The 18,321-nt window shown below is 42.1% G+C and overlaps 1 protein-coding gene across 5 annotated transcripts in view; it reads right to left on the bottom strand.

Annotated features, from left to right (window-relative positions):
• Positions 1-18,321, bottom strand: part of LOC132865867 (zinc finger protein 883-like) — a 154,132-nt gene that overhangs the window by 33,536 nt on the left and 102,275 nt on the right. For all 5 annotated transcript variants that reach the window (XM_060898368.1, XM_060898371.1, XM_060898369.1 and 2 more), the window contains one exon: positions 14,585-14,856. In XM_060898368.1, coding sequence (XP_060754351.1) covers positions 14,585-14,856 — 272 coding nt within the window. The remainder of the gene's footprint in view (positions 1-14,584; positions 14,857-18,321) is intronic.

The raw sequence follows: 18,321 nt of genomic DNA, 5'->3' as shown, positions 1-18,321 counted from the left end.
GCCTCGTCTAACTGGCAGAGGAGGCGGCGTTGCGGTTATTTATAATGATTATCTAGGTGTAACACAAAAACCTGGTTATAAATTGAATACATTTGAAGTTCTTCATACTCATAAATGTATGTAGCCTTGAAAAATAAGTCTACCCAGTTAATTCCATTGCTTATTATTTACAGGCCCCCGGGGCCATATTCTGAGTTTCTTTCTGAATTTGCAGATTTAATCTCAGATCTGGTTATTTCCTTAGACAAAACTTTAGTTGTCGGAGATTTTAATATTCACTTTGATAACCCAGAAGACCTCTGAAAACAGCGTTTGTGTCCATTTTAGATTCAGTAGGGATTAATCAGAATGTCATAGGACTGACCCATAATGGTCGTCACACCCTTGATCTAATACTAACATTCAGGTTAAATGTAGACAATATAGTCATACTTCCACAGTCTGAAGTTCTCAGATCATTATCTCATCTCATTCAAATTATGTCTGAGTAATAATATATGCACCTCACCACACTACTGTATTAAACGTACATTCACGTCAACTACTGCACAGAGCTTTATAAATGATCTCCCAGAGTTATCAACTTTGATTGGGTCACTGTCAGCCCCTGCAGAACTTCATCAGGCAACTGAAAGCTTAGGGTCAACATTCCGCCATACCTTAGATAATGTAGCTCCTCTAAAAAGGAAAATGGTCAGAGACAAAAAATTAGCACCCTGGTATAATGATGACACTTGCACATTAAAACAGACCACTCAAAAATTGGAACATAAATGGCGTCAAACAAAATTGGTAGTGTTCAAATTAGCATGGAAGGAGAGCTTCCTGAAGTATGGGAAAGCTCTTAGTGCTGCGAGATCAACATATCTCTCCTCCCTAATAGAAGATAACAAAAATAATCCTAGATTCCTATTTAATACTGTAGCAAAATTAACCAGGAATAAGTCCACTATAGACACATGCACACCTGTAGTATATAATAGTAACGATTTCATCAACTTTTTTAATGACAAAATTGAGAATATCCAACAAAAAATTCAAACTACTAATTTAAGGTCAGACAATGAAAGTGAACTTGTAGTTAACAATATAACTCTATCAGATCGTCAGTTAGAATGTTTTACTCCCCTTAAAGAAACTGAATTACTTTCATTAATCTCTGCATCAAAAGTCTCAACTTGCGTACTAGATCCCTTACCTACACGTCTATTCAAACAGATAATACCTGAAGTAATTGAACCACTTCTAAAAATAATAAATTCTCCTCTTACGATTGGCTATGTACCCAAATCCTTTAAACTAGCAGTTATCAAACCCCTGATTAAGCCTAGGTCACAACCGGCTGTACGTGCTCCTACGGCCGGTCTACATGCAAAAAACGCAAGAAACGCACGGAGGGCACGCGTGTGACGTGTTGATTTTCAAGCCGTAGACTGGCCACAGACCGGCCGCAGAGGTTCATTGTCATGTCAAACAAACTCTACGGGCGCTTACGTTTTTTTTCAGCTTGCAAGAAAAACTTACAGCCAACGTGCGTCTTTCTCCACAAACAAACAAACAAACAAACAAACAAACAAACAAAAAAAACGCAGCGATTTGGGAAACTCCAAAAATCGCACGGCCAAAAAAAATCATACATCCGGTTGTGACCTAGGCTTTAGAAAACCTGACCTTGATCCCTGTCAGCTGTTCAATTATAGGCTAATATCAAACCTCCCCTATAAAGGTTGGAGATAACTCCAAGAGATAACTTGGAGATAACTCCAAGATCCTTGAAAAAGCTGTGGCACAGCAGTTATGCTCATATTTACATTGGAATAACATCCATGAAATGTATCAGTCAGGATTTAGACCTTATCACAGCACAGAAATAGCTTTGGTTAAAGTAGTAAACGACCTACTGTTGGCGTCTGATCAGGGCTGTCTCGCTACTTGTGTTGCTTGACCTTAATGCAGCATTTGATACCATTGATCAGTCCCCCCAGGATTTCGTGGGCCTTTTTTGTGATTGTTGCGGGCTAAAATGTCTGATGTTGCGGGGGGTTTCCAAAAAACTGTGATGAAAGTTGTGGTGTTTTTTAGGTTTTTGTTGCGATTACATTGCGGGAGGAAGTGAAAGTTGCAAGGAATTGTTGCGATTTTCTCTTTTTGTGATTAAAATTGAGTGATATGTTAAATATTAAGTTATTACTGAAAAACTATTGATTAAAAAAAAAAAGACACTGAGAAATGGTCCTATAAACAACTTTACCAATATAAAAGATTACCAGGACTACGAAAATGCAGAAAAGTAGGCTTTACTTATGCAAATGCACCTGTTGGTTCAAAAGTTAAAGTGCATAGAACCTCACAGCACAACATGAAGTTACCTTAAAATATAATATAAATGCCTCAGCTTTCATGTAAGAAAAAAAAAAAAAACTATTAATACTAGTACTGTGTGCAGGCAGTCTCTCCTGAAGACTAAATTAAACAATAATTATAAACTAATAAAATAAATGGCTCAGGCTTCATAGAAGAAAAAAAAACAATTTGAACAGAATCTCACAGTATGATGCTGAAGCTGCCTAAACAATGGAAAATAAAATACCATTTTGGCAAAAATGTTGGCATCCATTAATTTCTTGTATTAAGTAAAAAAAATAAAGTGCACACAGTCCTTCACTGTAAACATAACACACTTTCAGTAACAGAATTTAAGCCTATATAAACACTGACTCGCACATGCTGCTTCTCTTGAACGTATACACGGAAGTAAGCAGTGTTGCCAGATACTGCTGACGTTTTCCAGCCCAAAATATGTTCAGAACCCGCCAAAATGCACTTGAAACCGCCCAACTGGACGGGAAACCGCCCAATCTGGCAACACTGGAAGTAAGGCGGAAGGTAGTTTGTTGACGTCACCTCAAGACGACGCCAAGGATTGGTCAAATTTGCGGGAAAGTTGCGGTGATTGGATATAATTGCAACACCGCCCTGAATTCGCGGGGATTGGTTGAATTTGCGTTGAAGTTGCAAATCACAACATCGCGAAATCTTGGAGGGTCTGATTGATCATTCCATTCTTCTGGATAGACTAGGAAATGTTGTGGGAGTTAAGGGAACGGCCCTCTCCTGGCTCAGCTCTTATTTAACTGATCGTTATCAGTATGTTGATATAAATGGTGATATTTCTAGACGTACTGAGGTAAAGTTTGGTGTTCCACAAGGTTCTGTCTCGGGTCCACTGCTTTTTTCTCTATATATGTTACCTCTGGGTGATATTATTCGTAAACATTGTATTAGTTTCCACTGTTATGCTGATGACACACAGTTGTATGTTTCTCCAAAACCTGATGAGAGACACCAGCTTTATAGAACTGACTGTGTTTCCGCTATGTACAATTGGCTGCGGCGGGCCGCCGCACCTTCAGGAATACCCCTAGGAGCTATATGTATTCGACTACATTATCCGTTGCTTGCCCAGTCTTTGCGTTTGGGGCGAAGCGCAGTTCCACTGGCCGAGCTAGCAGTTACTTGATTGGTTTCCACGGGTCGCCGTGGGCTCTGATTGGACAACGTTCCGCCTGGAGCAGCGTAGCCAAGCCAACCTGAGGTAAACTAACTGCTACGCGGCTGTCACTTCAGCTGTCAAATTGGGAAAGGTAAGTGTTGGCAACAATTCTTGAAAAGTAGACAGCAGATGTTATGTTACCTTATATTTCCAGTGTTACTTGAAATTATGTTTCGTTATGTCACATAATTACGTTATGTAAAACTATGTTAGGCCACGTTATGTTACATACTGAGTACTGACTACTGCTGAGGCGTCTCGTTTGGCCTCCCGGTCTTCTGTGGTAGATTAGTCCGTTCACAAACTGAGGGGATGAATATCCACATGTAAACAACTACATAGATCTTCTAGATAGATTATTGTTTGGCATTTTCCAGATATAGTTCGTGAGAAATGTAAGGGCAGTTTTTTCGATTTCATTACAGCCTATCGCCAGAGCGCTAGTTTTTATTTGAGCTTAATTAAGTCGACTGATAATGTCAACGCGATATCTTTCAATTGCAGGTGAGCTTGTTGAAGTATTTCACCAAAAAAAGAAAGGCAACAGATGAAGAAACTGGGCAGGTAAGATTCATCTCATCTCATCTCATCTCATTATCTCTAGCCGCTTTATCCTTCTACAGGGTCGCAGGCAAGCTGGAGCCTATCCCAGCTGACTACGGGCGAAAGGCGGGGTACACCCTGGACCAGGGCCAGATTAACACTTTCTGAGGCCCAGGGCTAATTACCAGGATGAGGCCCTTCATATCGTGTCCTAACGCATGACCTCACACAAACCCACGACAGGTGCACTGACACATCAGCGCACACAGTACCAATCTATGACACACTACGGTTTAAAGCAAACTGGCAATATGAATTCAATTCAATTCAATTCAAGGGTAGCTTTATTGCCATGACTCATTGCAGTAGTGTTGACAAAGCTGACAGAATAATGATGGAAAACAAAACACATCTGAATAGACCTATACTTAAAAATGTAGGAAGAAAGAAACTAAGAAATTAAACTTATGATGACTTGTATTAGGCTAATAATCCCAGAAAAGGTAATAAAATGTATTTGTGGTACACTGAAAAAAATTAAACATTGGCTCAAATTAAAAAAATTGAGGTAATCGATCACACCTAATATTGTAGTGTTATACAATATAAATAATTCATTTGATTTGACCTGAAATATTTAACTTCATGTAAACCAATTTCTGATGGTTGAACCAAAGCAATTATTTCAGATTTTCCTAAATTAAAATAAATAATTTTTTTAAAAAGATTTTTTTGGGGCTTTTTTCACCTTTATTTGATAGGACAGTGTAGAGACAGGAAATGAGCTGGAGAGGGATGGGGGAAATGACCTCAGGTCGGAATCGAACCCGGGTCCCCGGATTTATGGCATGGCGCCTTTAGTCAACTGAGCCACAGCGCCCCCGAATACATTGGTTTTATTACTTAATGTACACTGAAAAAAGTGAAACAAAGCTGTTGTTCATTTAATGTATTTGTTTTCATTCTGGTGAATAAAAAAAATTGTTTGCTCCCATATTCAAAAGTTGTTTAAATGAATTTAAAATATTCAGGTTTAACAAAGATTGTTAAACCTGAATATTTTAAATTCATTTAAACAACTTTTGAATATGGGAGCAAACTATTTTTTTTTAATTCACTGGAATGAAAACAAATACATTAAATGAACAACAGCTTTGTTTCACTTTTTTCAGTGTAGATAGAAGAAAACTTATCTTAAGGTATGATTTAGATTTTAAAAAAAGGGAAGTTTTGCAATACTTGTAGCTTAGTCAGATAGAATGAAAGGAAACATTATCGTGTATAGTAGTAATAATAATATTTTAAATGAATAAATGCATAAATCAATATGTATAGCCTGTAGGTACTGTAGACCAGTGTTTCACAAACTTTTGTTCATGGTGACCCACATTTTAAAAGCCACAAACCTTTTTCGCGAAACAAGTCAATAGAGATTATATGTAATTCACAAAGTTGTAATTGACCAGTATTTAAAAAACATTTTTAAAAAGCTCAATGAATACATGTTCAAAATACACACATGTCCAGGTTACTCACAAACCCAAGCAAGAAGGCAGACAGGCAAATTTATGGTGCAACATATTCGGGGTAGGCTATTTGAAATGTGCACACAAACACGCTAAAAACTATTTTACAATTAATGGAGCATATTAAGTAGGCAGCGGCGGCCCGTCAGAAAAAAAACATGACTCACCAAGTGATTTCAAAAGGCCCGTTTTCTGCTCTTCCTCAATGCAAAATCATCAATGAGCTCCTCAAAGTCCAGTTGGCCCAGTATGTGATGCTCTATTGACATTAAAGTCAGATTGTTCAGTCTCTCCTCCAACATTGATGTTCTCAGTCTATGCTTGATAATGCCCAGTTTGGAAAATGACCCCTCCCCGCTGGCATTGCTGACAGGCAATGTAAGGTAAATCCTGAGTGCTATGTCGACATTTGGGAAAACATTTTGTAGATGCCTCTCTCGAATGAATGCCAGTAAGTTCCTCGGCTTTCTGTTTTCAGTGGAAACTTTTGCGAAATGCACAAACTGCCCCAGTTCGTCAGGGAAATCATCCGCCAGGTCTTCATGGTATTTTGCCTGCAGGTTGACACTTTTCTCGTGTATTTCACTGAGGGACAATTTATCTAGTTGCGTTAGAAATCCGAAGTATGTGCAGGTTTCTTTGTACACTGCGTGTCTCTGCTGTAATGCACTAATCAGTTTGTCTATTATGACAAAGAATGTCTCCCGAAATCGGTCTTCTCCCGCATTGTGCACATGGTCAGGTTCGTCGGTGTCATCGGCTCGGGTGGTGTGCTTCACTAGTCGAGTCACTGTGTACTGCTGCGACAATAACAGTGATTTGGCCTGGGATTCCAAGTGTTTGAACTGGGAGCGTAAATTGGACACAAAGTCTATGAGGGACTGGAGTAATTCCACAGCGGTAACTAGGTCCAAATCCACTGTCTGCAGGGCCGTGCTTGTGATTTCAAATCTTTGCAGCACGGTATCCCATATGATGGTGAGGAATGCTGTCTCGAATCTATTCAATTTTTTTGCCAGGGATTTCGCCTCCTCGCGTGCGGCTGATTTCTGATTGTCATCTTCCGCTATCTCCTTTCAAGTGTCGTGGACATTTCTGAAATTTAAACGGAGAGATTTTGTAGCCCATGCATGTGCCGCCCATCGCGTAGATGAAAGTCCCTTCACCGTCTCCATGCGTTTGTTCTCGTTAGACTCAAGTCCATCCATTAATATTTTCCAGCGGCTAGGCGAAGCTGCGAAAAAAGTGAAAATGGATTGAATCAGCCTAAAAAAAACCTGGCGTCACGGCAACAATCCACACTACAGACCCCAACAAGGTTCAGGGAGTGGGCCGCACATGGAATCCAATTAGCAAGGGGGTTTCTTTCCTGAATTCGAGCACGCAATCCCTTGTACGCACCTGACATGTTGGACGCATTGTCAAAGCACTGTCCCCTGCAATTTCTGATGTCAATGTGCATGTCCTGCAGCACACTTGTGACAGAGTCAAAAAGGGACTCGCCTGTATGGCTGAATATGGGCAGAAATGTCAAAAATCTCTCAAAGATTTTGCCCTCCTCAGACACATAACGCACCACAAACGTTAACTGGTCAATGTGACTCAAATCCGGTGTAGAATCCACTATCAGAGAAAAATACTTCACGTTTTGCAGCTGCATAATGATCTCTGCTTGAACTCGCTGACCCATGAGACCAATAAACTCCTCGCATATAGTAGATGACAAATATGAGGGTGTCCCTCGCCCCTTATTTCCGTATTTTTTCAAGTGTTCATCCAGAAAGGGGTCAAACTTGCCCAGCAACTCTAAAATTCCCAAATAGTTGCCGTTGTGCACTGAGCCCAGTGTTTCGTTGTCTCTGCGGAATGCGAGCCCACGCTCTGACAAAAATTTAATTACTGCCACAATTCTCCGCAGTACTTCTCTCCAGTAATTAGCCTCATCTTTGAGTTGATCCTGCAGCTCCGCGTCTATCCCACGTACCTGCGTGCGCGCAAGCCAAGTGAGCACTGCATTTCGGTGAGGCTGGCCCGCTTCATGCATCTCCACCCGGTCAACGGAATGCTTCCAATCTGAAAATCCATGTGTGAAAGCGGATGATTCGTGACTGAATAGTTTGCAAAAAAAAAAAAGCAAAACACGTTTCCAGTGGATGGGGAGTAAGAAAGCCATTCTCTTAAGAATAAGAAAGCCAACTTAACATTGCAAACCTTTTCTCCGTTTCTGAGCGAGCGGCTGAACAATGTTTTGCTCAGACATTGTTTCTGACTTTTATAAGTCCTTTCAGAAGCCGAAAAATTGTCATCTTTATGTTGACAAAGTGTGGGTGCCGTAATTCCCTTTCCGACCCAGTAGGTATGCATTAGTTTGGGTGTTTTCTTATGTAATTCTGTCACTCTTTCGTGTTTTATTGCTTGTAATTTTCTTTTTTTGGCCCCGCTCTCGTGTTTCCTTTGACCCGACATTTTCGCTCGTTTTTTACTCTACTTCTACTAACTTTAGTCACTTGACATCAGCAACTGGAGGCCCCACTTGGTGGTGAGGCCCGGGGCTGCAGCCCTTTGAGCCCATTCTTTTAATCCGTCCGTGCCCTGGACAAGTCGCCAGGTCATCACAGGGCTGACACATAGACACAGACAACCATTCACACTCACATTCACACCTACGCTCAATTTAGAGTCACCAATTAACCTAACCTGCATGTCTTTGGACTGTGGGGGAAACCGGAGCACCCGGAGGAAACCCACGCGGACACGGGGAGAACATGCAAACTCCACACAGAAAGGCCCTCGCCAGCCCCGGGGCTCGAACCCAGGACCTTCTTGCTGTGAGGCGACAGCGCTAACCACTACACCACCGTGCCAGCAGGTAAGATTCATTTGTGCAAAATAAAAGTCATTCGAGCTAGGGATGGGCATTCGATTGCGTTTTCTTCGCCGATTGTCGGGAGAATTAACGATGAATAATCGAATAATAATTAACATCTTTATATTAAAGTAATCATAATTATTGCTATAATTTATCCCATTAGATTCCATGGCGGCCGGCGTCGGCCATATTGTATCCCATAGCGGCCGGGGTCGGTGTTTTAATAGGCTATATTGGTGAACGGACGACGCCATCATCCCATTTACAGATAAGCCTAAATACTCTTAAGATCAATATTTCAGACCCTCTTCGATTTATTTTCATAATAAAAACACGTCTTTGTAATCAATTATTTTTAGATATTTTAGTTTTACTATAGATCTTGCGGTTTGCGAACCGTCCTTGGATACAAACCACAGGTTCTATCTGATAGCCTATACACTAAATATCGAAACTTCAGACCCTCTTCGGTGTGTTTTTAGAACCAAAGCCATAATGTTTGTATTTAACTATCTTAGTTTTACTATGAGATGTTCCATCTCCTTCTTGTCCGTAGTCTAACACCGAGTCGATAGTTGGAATTGAGATGAACCGCCACCGTCATTTTACAAGGCTCCGGTGCACGCTGTTCAAATGGTAGGCTACATCATTTTTGTTGTGGATGAATTGTATTTATACGCTCCATTATAGTGATGACAGTAAACTCAGACATTTAAAAATGGTCCCACGCCACACTTCGCCGTGCTGCTTCATGTTGATTTTTAAGCGATTGACCTACGCTACGGAAGCTCCGTAGGTAACTGAAGCCAGGATACGGCCAAATGTTTGTCCATGACAGACAGCAAAATTCATTGCTTGAAGACTTGCACTACGCACAATGCAACAACCTATAGGCTATTCATTTTGGTCGATGAACATGAACGTCATTCTTCTTAATGAAATTCTTAATGGTCAATTATCGATTAATCTAGGCTATTGGTTATGTGATGTCCATCCCTAATTCGAGCATACACTGTTGCAGAAAGTACAACACTGACATGAGTTTTTAAACACAGACCCTTTTCCGAACATCAGTGGGTGTGTGTGATCATCTGCGAAATGCCATATCAGATCAGAAATGATCAAAACCACGTTAATTTCAAAATGTCAATGTAAATGTTTTGAAAATATGAACATTTTAGGCAGGTAGCAGTAAGCAGGAGAGCAAAGCAGACTGCCAGAACAGGAAAGAGAATGTGAAAAGAGGGAAGAGAGAGAGGAGAGCAGCCAAAAGAAGGGCAAACACAGGGCCACGGGCTGGGACCCTACATGGGTTGACAAGCCCAGATACAAACCTTGGCTTTACCACACTGACCATGGCAAGTATTCTGTGGCTACTTTAATATCAACCAATTCTGCCACTCATAGTCTTTGTTGTGTTAATTAGCAATAACAAAAACTAACACTGGTCTTTACCAACAGGAATGTTCTGTCGCTTATGTCGCCAGCATAAGCAGACACCAAAAACTGGCTCTCCAAAGAGGCCTTTTATTGAAGGGGTTAGGTGTGGGGGAAATTTAGTCTCCCTGACTGTTCTCTAAACTGCCTTGCTCTGCAGGTTATGCTTGTTCTTTCAAGACTAGGTTTATTAATTTATTCCCTTACAAAGGGTCACCATTTTAGTGTGTGTTTTGTCAAAAAAATTTCTCAGAATGCTCCCGTATCCTCGTACTGGGGTGGGACGTCTGAGCGCAGGTCTTGCCACCGCACCTTCAAACATTTTCTAGGGGAAACACTGACTGAGGAATGTGTTAAGGACATTAGACACTGGATGCTTCTTAACTTCCTTCTGCTTAACTCTGACAAGACTGAAGTACTTGTACTAGAACCACATACAGCTAGAAGTAAGTTTTCTGATTACACAGTGACTCTGGATGGCCTTTCTGTTTCTTCACGTGCAGCAGTAAAAGACCTCGGAGTGATTATTGACCCCAGTCTTTCATTCGAAACTCACATTGACAACATCACCCGGATAGCTTTCTTTCATCTCAGAAATATTGCTAAGATAAGAAATTTAATGTCATTACATGATGCGGAAAAACTAGTTCATGCTTTCGTTCCCTCCAGGTTGGATTATTGTAATGCCTTACTGTCTGGATGGTCCAATAAGTGCATAAACAAGCTCCAGTTAGTTCAAAATGCAGCAGCAAGAGTCCTTACTAGAACTAGAAAATATGACCACATCACCCGTCTTATCCACACTGCACTGGCTCCCAATCAAATTTCGTATTGATTATAAAATACTACTATTGACCTTTAAAGCACTAAATGGTCTCGCACCACAGTACCTGAGTGAACTTCTGCTCCTCTATGACCCGCCACACCTACTTACATCAAAAGGTGCAGGCTATCTGCTGGTACCTCGTATAGTGAAGGCTACATCAGGGGGCAGAGCCTTTTCTTACAAAGCCCCACAGTTATGGAACAGCCTTCCAAGTAATGTTCGGGAATCAGACACAGTCTCAGTGTTTAAGTCTCGGCTGAAAACATGTCTGTTTAGTCAAGCCTTTTGTTAATGATGTTTATGAGGTAAAGGTGTAGATCTAGAGGGCCCTCAGACATAGAGTGTTTTGGTAAACTGGGATGTATGGATGCTGTCAGTCCCCACTCACTTGCTCACTCGAGTTTGTTGACAGTGTAGTGGCTGCTGCTTTATGTCCCGGGGCCCCTCATGCCTGTGTTACCTTCTGGCTCTCCCCTTTTAGTTATGCTGTCATAGTTAGTTGCCGGAGTCCCTGCTTGTACTCAGTGCAATATGTATACTGTTCCTACTTATTCAGGTGACGTTGGGCATACCCAACAACCCGTGTTTTCTTTCCCTCTTCTCCCCCCCCCCCCATCTGTCCCTCTGAGTTACATGGAGTCAACAGGAAATCTTTTGGTGGAGACCTCAACTGGCTATCATAGCCTGCAGGGAATCAGCCGTCAGACATTCTGTCGCATGTCCCAGACCCGGTGAAATGTAACTGAATTGTCTTGGCCAGCCCTAAGGGTCCCATCTGCATCCCCTCACTGCTGAGGAGTGTGCTCCCATCACCCAATCAAGCATCCAGCCAGAGCAGGTCATGGTTTTTAACCATATTAACATGCCATTGTTGTGTATTATGCCTGATGTCAAGGTCAAGACTCTCGTCTCTGCGAGCCTACCACACAGACTTAATACTTGTGTCATTTTTAGGGCATACCTAACAACCTGTGTTTTCTCCCCCCCCCCCCCCCCCCATCTGTCCCTCTAAGTTACATGTTGGTCCTGAGATTGAGATGCTGACCCCTTCTGCCCCCCGGACCTGCTTGATCCATCCTGGTGCCCTGTGTCTGGTTGGAGTTTTATCGCATCGCTCCTGTGGAGGACGGCCCCATGAGGACAGTTGAAAGTTCCACCTGGAGGACACTCTGGACTCTTACAGTAATGCTTTTATGGCTGAGGACTACAGTTGACTTGCTAACTTTAGGACTGCAGTTGTCATGAACAGTTTTGCACTCAAGTTTCCATCAATGAAGAGTTACATCATCAACGAAACTGTCTTCATGTTATAACTGTTAATATTATAGTCATGCTGTCTGTTGTTGCCCAAATGAGGATGGGTTCCTTTTTGAGTCTGGTTCCTCTTGAGGTTTCTTCCTCATCTCATTTGAGGGAGTTTTTCCTTGCCACCGTCGCCACAGGCTTGCTCATTGGGGATAGATTAGGGACAAAATTAGCTCATGTTTTAAGTCGTTCAAATTCTGTAAAGCTGCTTTGCGACAATGCTTATTGTTAAAAGCGCTATACAAATAAACTTAACTTGACTTGAAATGCCCTCACTGGTGCAATTTCAAAAGCTGAACTCAGGGTGGATTTCTTGAGGGTCTGTACCAGCTGAGGAAGTACAGACAGGGTCACATATTGTTCCCCAGTCAGGAACACAGTAGCCCCCTCGAAAGGTTCAAGAATCTGAGTCAGTTCTTCAGTCAAGATCCACTGCTCCGGCTTCAGATCCAAATAGTGATGCTTTCCCCGTGGGTTGACTGCAGGATCGGAAAGAGCTGCAGCCACTGGCCATCTCTGTTCAAGGAGCCTGGATAGCATATGAAGTGTACTGTTCCACCGAGTACCGACATCCTGTACCAACATGTGCTGTTGCACTCCCATTTGCTGCTGCTTTTCTTTAAGTTTTGTGCAGGCCGGTTCACTCTTTTTAAAGTGCTCCACCAGGCATCTCGCGGAGGCCACACAACTTGAGATGGTTTTGTTATTTTTCAGTGTATTCTGCACAACCAAATTCAGTGTGTGCCCTGCACATCTAACAGAGGCCCATCCATGTCTCTCTTTCAGAATTCTAGCAGCTGCCACTACATTGGCCCCATTGTCAGGGCTCTACAGTGCGCACATTTCACTAGCATTTGCAAGCGAATTTTTCGGCATGCGAACGACGAAAAAACAAAACAAAACATGCATTCGTGCAAGGGCTTCTTGCGGCCGACAGTTTAGGAAAGCATGAGCACAGACGCGACGAGTTTAACATTCTAAAATGTATCAAATGTTAAACTGCAAAGTATGTAAATCCAGCGCTGGATAGCCTACCTAATACCATTTTTTACACTAGAGACAAGAAAATTACATCAATGTGTTCATCAGAGCCTTGTAGTGCTCAATGTGAAAGAATTTTGTGAATATCTCCTTCCGTTTTCGTGTAAATCCCCATTGTTTGGAGGGAGTGCTCTGAGAAAATCCTTCACTTTCTGTGTGACACTCTGTGTCTCTGCGCTCAGCGCGTGGGTGGGGGAGAGGCTGCTCGCTCTCTCACACACACACACACACACACGTCTTTGGACTGTGGGGGAAACCGGAGCACCCGGAGGAAACCCACACTCACAGATATGTAATATTGGATCATTTTCCTCAATAAATAAATGACCAAGTATAATATTTTTGTTTCATTTGTTTAACTGGGTTCTCTTTATCCACTTTTAGGATGTGTGTGAAAATCTGATGTTTTAGGTCATAATTATGCAGAAATATAGAAAATTCTAAAGGGTTCACAAACTTTCAAGTACCACTGTACATATCCAAATCAACCCTCACCAAACCGATGTTGAAATTATACGAGGGCAAGTCAAAAATTCTAAGACAAATGAAAAAAAATCTTTATTTATGAAAATAACAAAGCTATTTCTCAACATATCCTCCATTTAAGTCTAAACACTTCTGCAAGCGATGTTTTCATCGGAGAATTCCTTCTTTGTAGTCCTTTTTTGAATTCCTTTTGAAATTATAACATCTGTCTTAGAACTTTTTGACTTTTGTTTGCACTTGTGAATTCATGGAAATGAAACCGATTGCGTAAAAAGTCATACCAATTGCATACCCCAGCATCAAACCAACTCTCATAGTGGCAAATTGTGTGGCATCGAAAATCATCAGATCATTGGTGTGGTAAGAAGTTTTATATTAACTTTAGCATTAATTATAGCTAACAATATATGTTCAAATCCTGTAGTGTCATGCTTCTCTGTTTAGCCTTGACATTTAGAAAAGAAACAAGCTGCAAGTGTGAATGAATAAGTTATTTGTTTTTGCGCACGTGTGAGAAGCTGCTACCGTGTTGTCATGGATGCAGCAGAGTCAAGGAAAACTTGGGACAGTTTTTCTCAGCTGCAGTTGGGAAAACAGACTATTACAAAATGTTGATGGAAGCTATGATTATGACTAATATCTTGTGTAAGGCAGGAAGCTGAACATGCCTAGAAGTAGATATGGGAGGACCTATGTTAGTGACTACCTGGGCTTGTGATTTTATGGGACTTTCATTAAATTATGCAATAAATAAATACATTTGCTTGAGCATTATTCAGGTGTTACTCGTATTTCTATTATTAACAGGTGAATTTCCACCACACTGGCTAAAAGAATCGATGTAGGATCGCATTGTGATCAAACTTGTGATTTACACCACTCGTCCACATATCAGTGACAAGAAGAAATTGATGTTAATTGGAGCTACTTTCATCTAGTCATCATATTTTGTTTCTTAAAAATATACAAGCTTCATAATAAATTTATGAAAAACTCACAACCGAGGAGTCTCCACTGTTCCTGGCTTCCTCTCTGTTTACCAGCTCTACCTGGCAGGGTCCAAAGTGTGCACCTACTGGAACAGTCTCCCCCTTATTAAACACTCCCAGGCCTGTATCAGGAATACTGGACTTCTGGATTTCTAGCCCAGGAGGAAGAGTTTGTCTGGCTCGGTCAGGGACTCCCATGGGAACAGAAGTATCTGGGATGAAGAGGGGTGGTCCATGAACCTCACATTTGTTGAGGAAGAAGGATTTGCAAAATTCGCAGTCTGGGAGTAGAGAAAACACAACAGGAAGAAATGAGGCCCAAATGTGTGTATGTATCTAAGACCACACACACAGTACATTTAGCCTGGGCCTGCCCATCCTAGGCGTGACACAACACGAGGGCCTGTTGCGAGCTTAGTCTGGCCAGGCAAGCTATCTACAGCTCTTCCAAGCTCCCGAAAAATCGGGAACCAATCAACTTTGAGCATCTCCAACGGCCCTGGGTAGAGGCGTGTTCAAGGCACTGACGTAGTAGAACTGCGACCGGAAGCCATAGATTGTTTACAGAATCTATGCTGGAAGCGCTTCATTCACGCTTCCGCATCTATTACGCATAGATGCTGTATTGAAAGCATTCAACGGGAAGTTCTCATTGAAAACGGAGCAAAGAGCAGCCCTGGAGGTATTTATTGAAAGGAAGGACGTTTTCGCCTTGCTCCCGACCGGCTTCGGTAAGAGTTTAATCTACCAGTTAGCCGCGTCGCATACATCAGAGGAAAGAGTGATGTGATTGGTTTAAGCTTCGTCACAGCCTTTTCTGGCTTCGACCAGTAGCAAACTGAGGCATTTCAGGGAGGCGGGTCAACCACGGGCTCTGGGAAACAGTTGGGCTTAATATCTTGGCCAGACCAATAGCTCGTAGAGCTTTGTCGCGTGGCCAGACATTAGCCCTGTATAAAAATTATCCTAAGAAAGCTTGCCAGTAAGGTTCACTGAGCATCTGGTTGAGACTAGAGATGTTCGTCAGGACTGAGATCTCACAGGAGTAAACACAAGGTACACAAGTACGAATTGTTTTTACTTCCTTGTGGGCATAAACAAGTGGTCAGAAGCTTGCAGGGCAAAATAAAGCAATGTTCATTAGCATGACTGTGGCACTATGTGATGTATTTACAGAATTCTTACGACCTGCCTGGTCAGGGTCATGGTTGTTTTCAAAGAACTTGCTTATCTTTTGGGAAACAGAATATCCCAAATTTGTTATGAAATCACATGCAAGTACAAACAAAAATAACTGTCCACACAGTAAGTAAGTAAATAAATAAAATAGTCCAACGCACATCTCTGAGCTTGCTGACAATTCTGGTATTTCTAGGCCTAGGCATTTTTCCAATGCCATATATCTAGAATTCATATTTAATTTAAAAAAAAAAAATGAAAAAATTTCACACCTAGTGGCAATTTAAGCATGACCAATTTGCTGAAGGAGAAACCAGTGGGGGCGGCACGGTGGTGTAGTGGTTAGCACTGTCGCCTCACAGCAAGAAGGTCTGGGTTCGAGCCCCGTGGCCAGCAAGGGCCTTTCTGTGTGGAGTTTGCATGTTCTCCCCATGTCCGCGTGGGTTTCCTCCGGGTGCTCCGGTTTCCCCCACAGTCCAAAGACATGCAGGTTAGGTTAACTGGTGACTCTAAATTGACCGTAGGTGTGAATGTGTGTGAATGGTTGTCTGTGTCTATGTGTCAGCCCTGTGATGACCTGGCGACTTGTCCAGGGTGTACCCCGCCTTTCGCCTGCAGTCAGCTGGGATAGGCTCCAGCCTGCTTGCGACCCTGTAGAACAGGATAAAGCGGCTAGAGATAATGAGATGAGACGAGAAACGAGTGAACCCAGAGGAAGGAAGCGTAGGGTTTCTACACTGACGGGGGAGAACTTGCAAAACTTCATACAGACAGCAACCCAAGCTTAGAATCAAATCCAGGACCCTGGAGGTGCGCCACTGTGATGCCCCTAAACCTGTATACAGATATTTGGACTCCTGTCCATCACACCCATCTGTGCTGATTGAGCATCCCATTCCAGGGGCATACACACTGTCCCCTATTAATCACAGCCGACTGGGGTCTTCTGTGAGCTTATGCATGTGGGAAAGACAGCACAGGGCACTGTCCTCCGGGTGCATTTTGCTATCCTGTGACGCAGCATGAGCTGCATTTGGAAAAGAGGAGGTTGATGGCTTTACATGTCTTGGAGGAAGCATGTGTTAGCCTTCGCTCACATGGTTAGAGAGACCTGGCTGGTGGATGGATACTAGCAGGTGACCACAATGGGGAGAAAATGGGTGGAAAAAAACCCCCGTTAAGACACATTTATTTAGCATTTATGGAAGGGGACCCAGGTATCAGTCAGTAAGTTTCCCAAGATGGAGGCGTCTTCAGGACAGAGGAGTTTGTGCTTTCTGGTTTCTCAGTCACACAACATCCCACATTTTTTTGTCTCAGAACATTCTCAGCTGGAGAGAATTACATTCTATGTAAACAGAAACAAATAAAACATGCAATGTATCATTCATTCATAAATTAAAAATTGAAATTGTAAGCAAATCACTGTGGTATGAGGGGAATAATACACTTTGGGCCTTGCTGTCATATGAAAATAAACAAGACGAGAGTCTTCTATATCCCCCACCCTACAGTGGTGCTTGAAAGTTTGTGAACCCTTTAGAATTTTCTCTAGTTCTGCATAAATATGACCTAAAACATCATCAGATTTTCACACAAGTCCTAAAAGTGGATAAAGAGAACTCAGGTAAACAAATGAGACAAAAATATTATACTTGGTCATTTATTTATTGAGGAAAATGATCCAATATTACATATCTGTGAGTGGCACAAGTATGTGACCCTTTGCTTTCAGTATCTGGTGTGACCCCCTTGTGCAGCAATAACTGCAACTAAACGTTTCCGGTAACTGTTGATCAGTCCTGCACACCGGCTTGGAGGAATTTTAGCCAATTCCTCCAAACAGAACAGCTTCAACTCTGGGATGTTGGTGGGTTTCCTCACATAAACTGCTCGCTTCAGGTCCTCCCACAACATTTTGGTTGGATTAAGGTCAGGACTTTGACTTGGTCATTCCAAAACAAACTTTGTTCTTCTTTAACCATTCTTTGGTAGAACGACTTGTGTGCTTAGGGTTGTTGTCTTGCTGCATGCCCCACCTTCTCTTGAGATTCAATTCATGGACAGATGTCCTGACATTTTCCTTTAGAATTCACTGGTATAATTCAGAATTCATTGTTCCATCAAATGATGGCAAGCCATTCTGGCCCAGATGCAGCAAAACAGCCCCAAACCATGATACTACCGCCACCATGTTACACAGATAGGATAACGTTCTTATGCTGGAATGCTGTGTTTTCCTTTCTCCAAACATAACGCTTCTAATTTAAACCAAAAAGTTCTATTTTAGTCTTATCCTTCCACAAAACATTTTTCCAATAGCCTTCTGGCTTGTCCATGTGATCTTTAGCAAACTGCAGATGAGCAGCAGTGTTCTTTTTGGAGAGCAGTGGCTTTCTCCTTGCAACCCTGCCATGCACACCATTGTTGTTCAGTGTTCTCCTGACGGTGGACTCATTAACATTAACCAATGTGAGAGAGGCCTTCAGTTGCTTAGAAGTTACCCTGGGGTCCTTTGTGACCTCGCCAACTATTACATGCCTTGCTCTTGGAGAGGGTAACAATGG

This window comes from Neoarius graeffei, chromosome 18 (genome assembly GCF_027579695.1).
Source record: "Neoarius graeffei isolate fNeoGra1 chromosome 18, fNeoGra1.pri, whole genome shotgun sequence".
Classification (NCBI taxonomy): Eukaryota; Metazoa; Chordata; class Actinopteri; order Siluriformes; family Ariidae; genus Neoarius; species Neoarius graeffei.
This window is presented reverse-complemented; position numbering and strand designations above follow the sequence as displayed.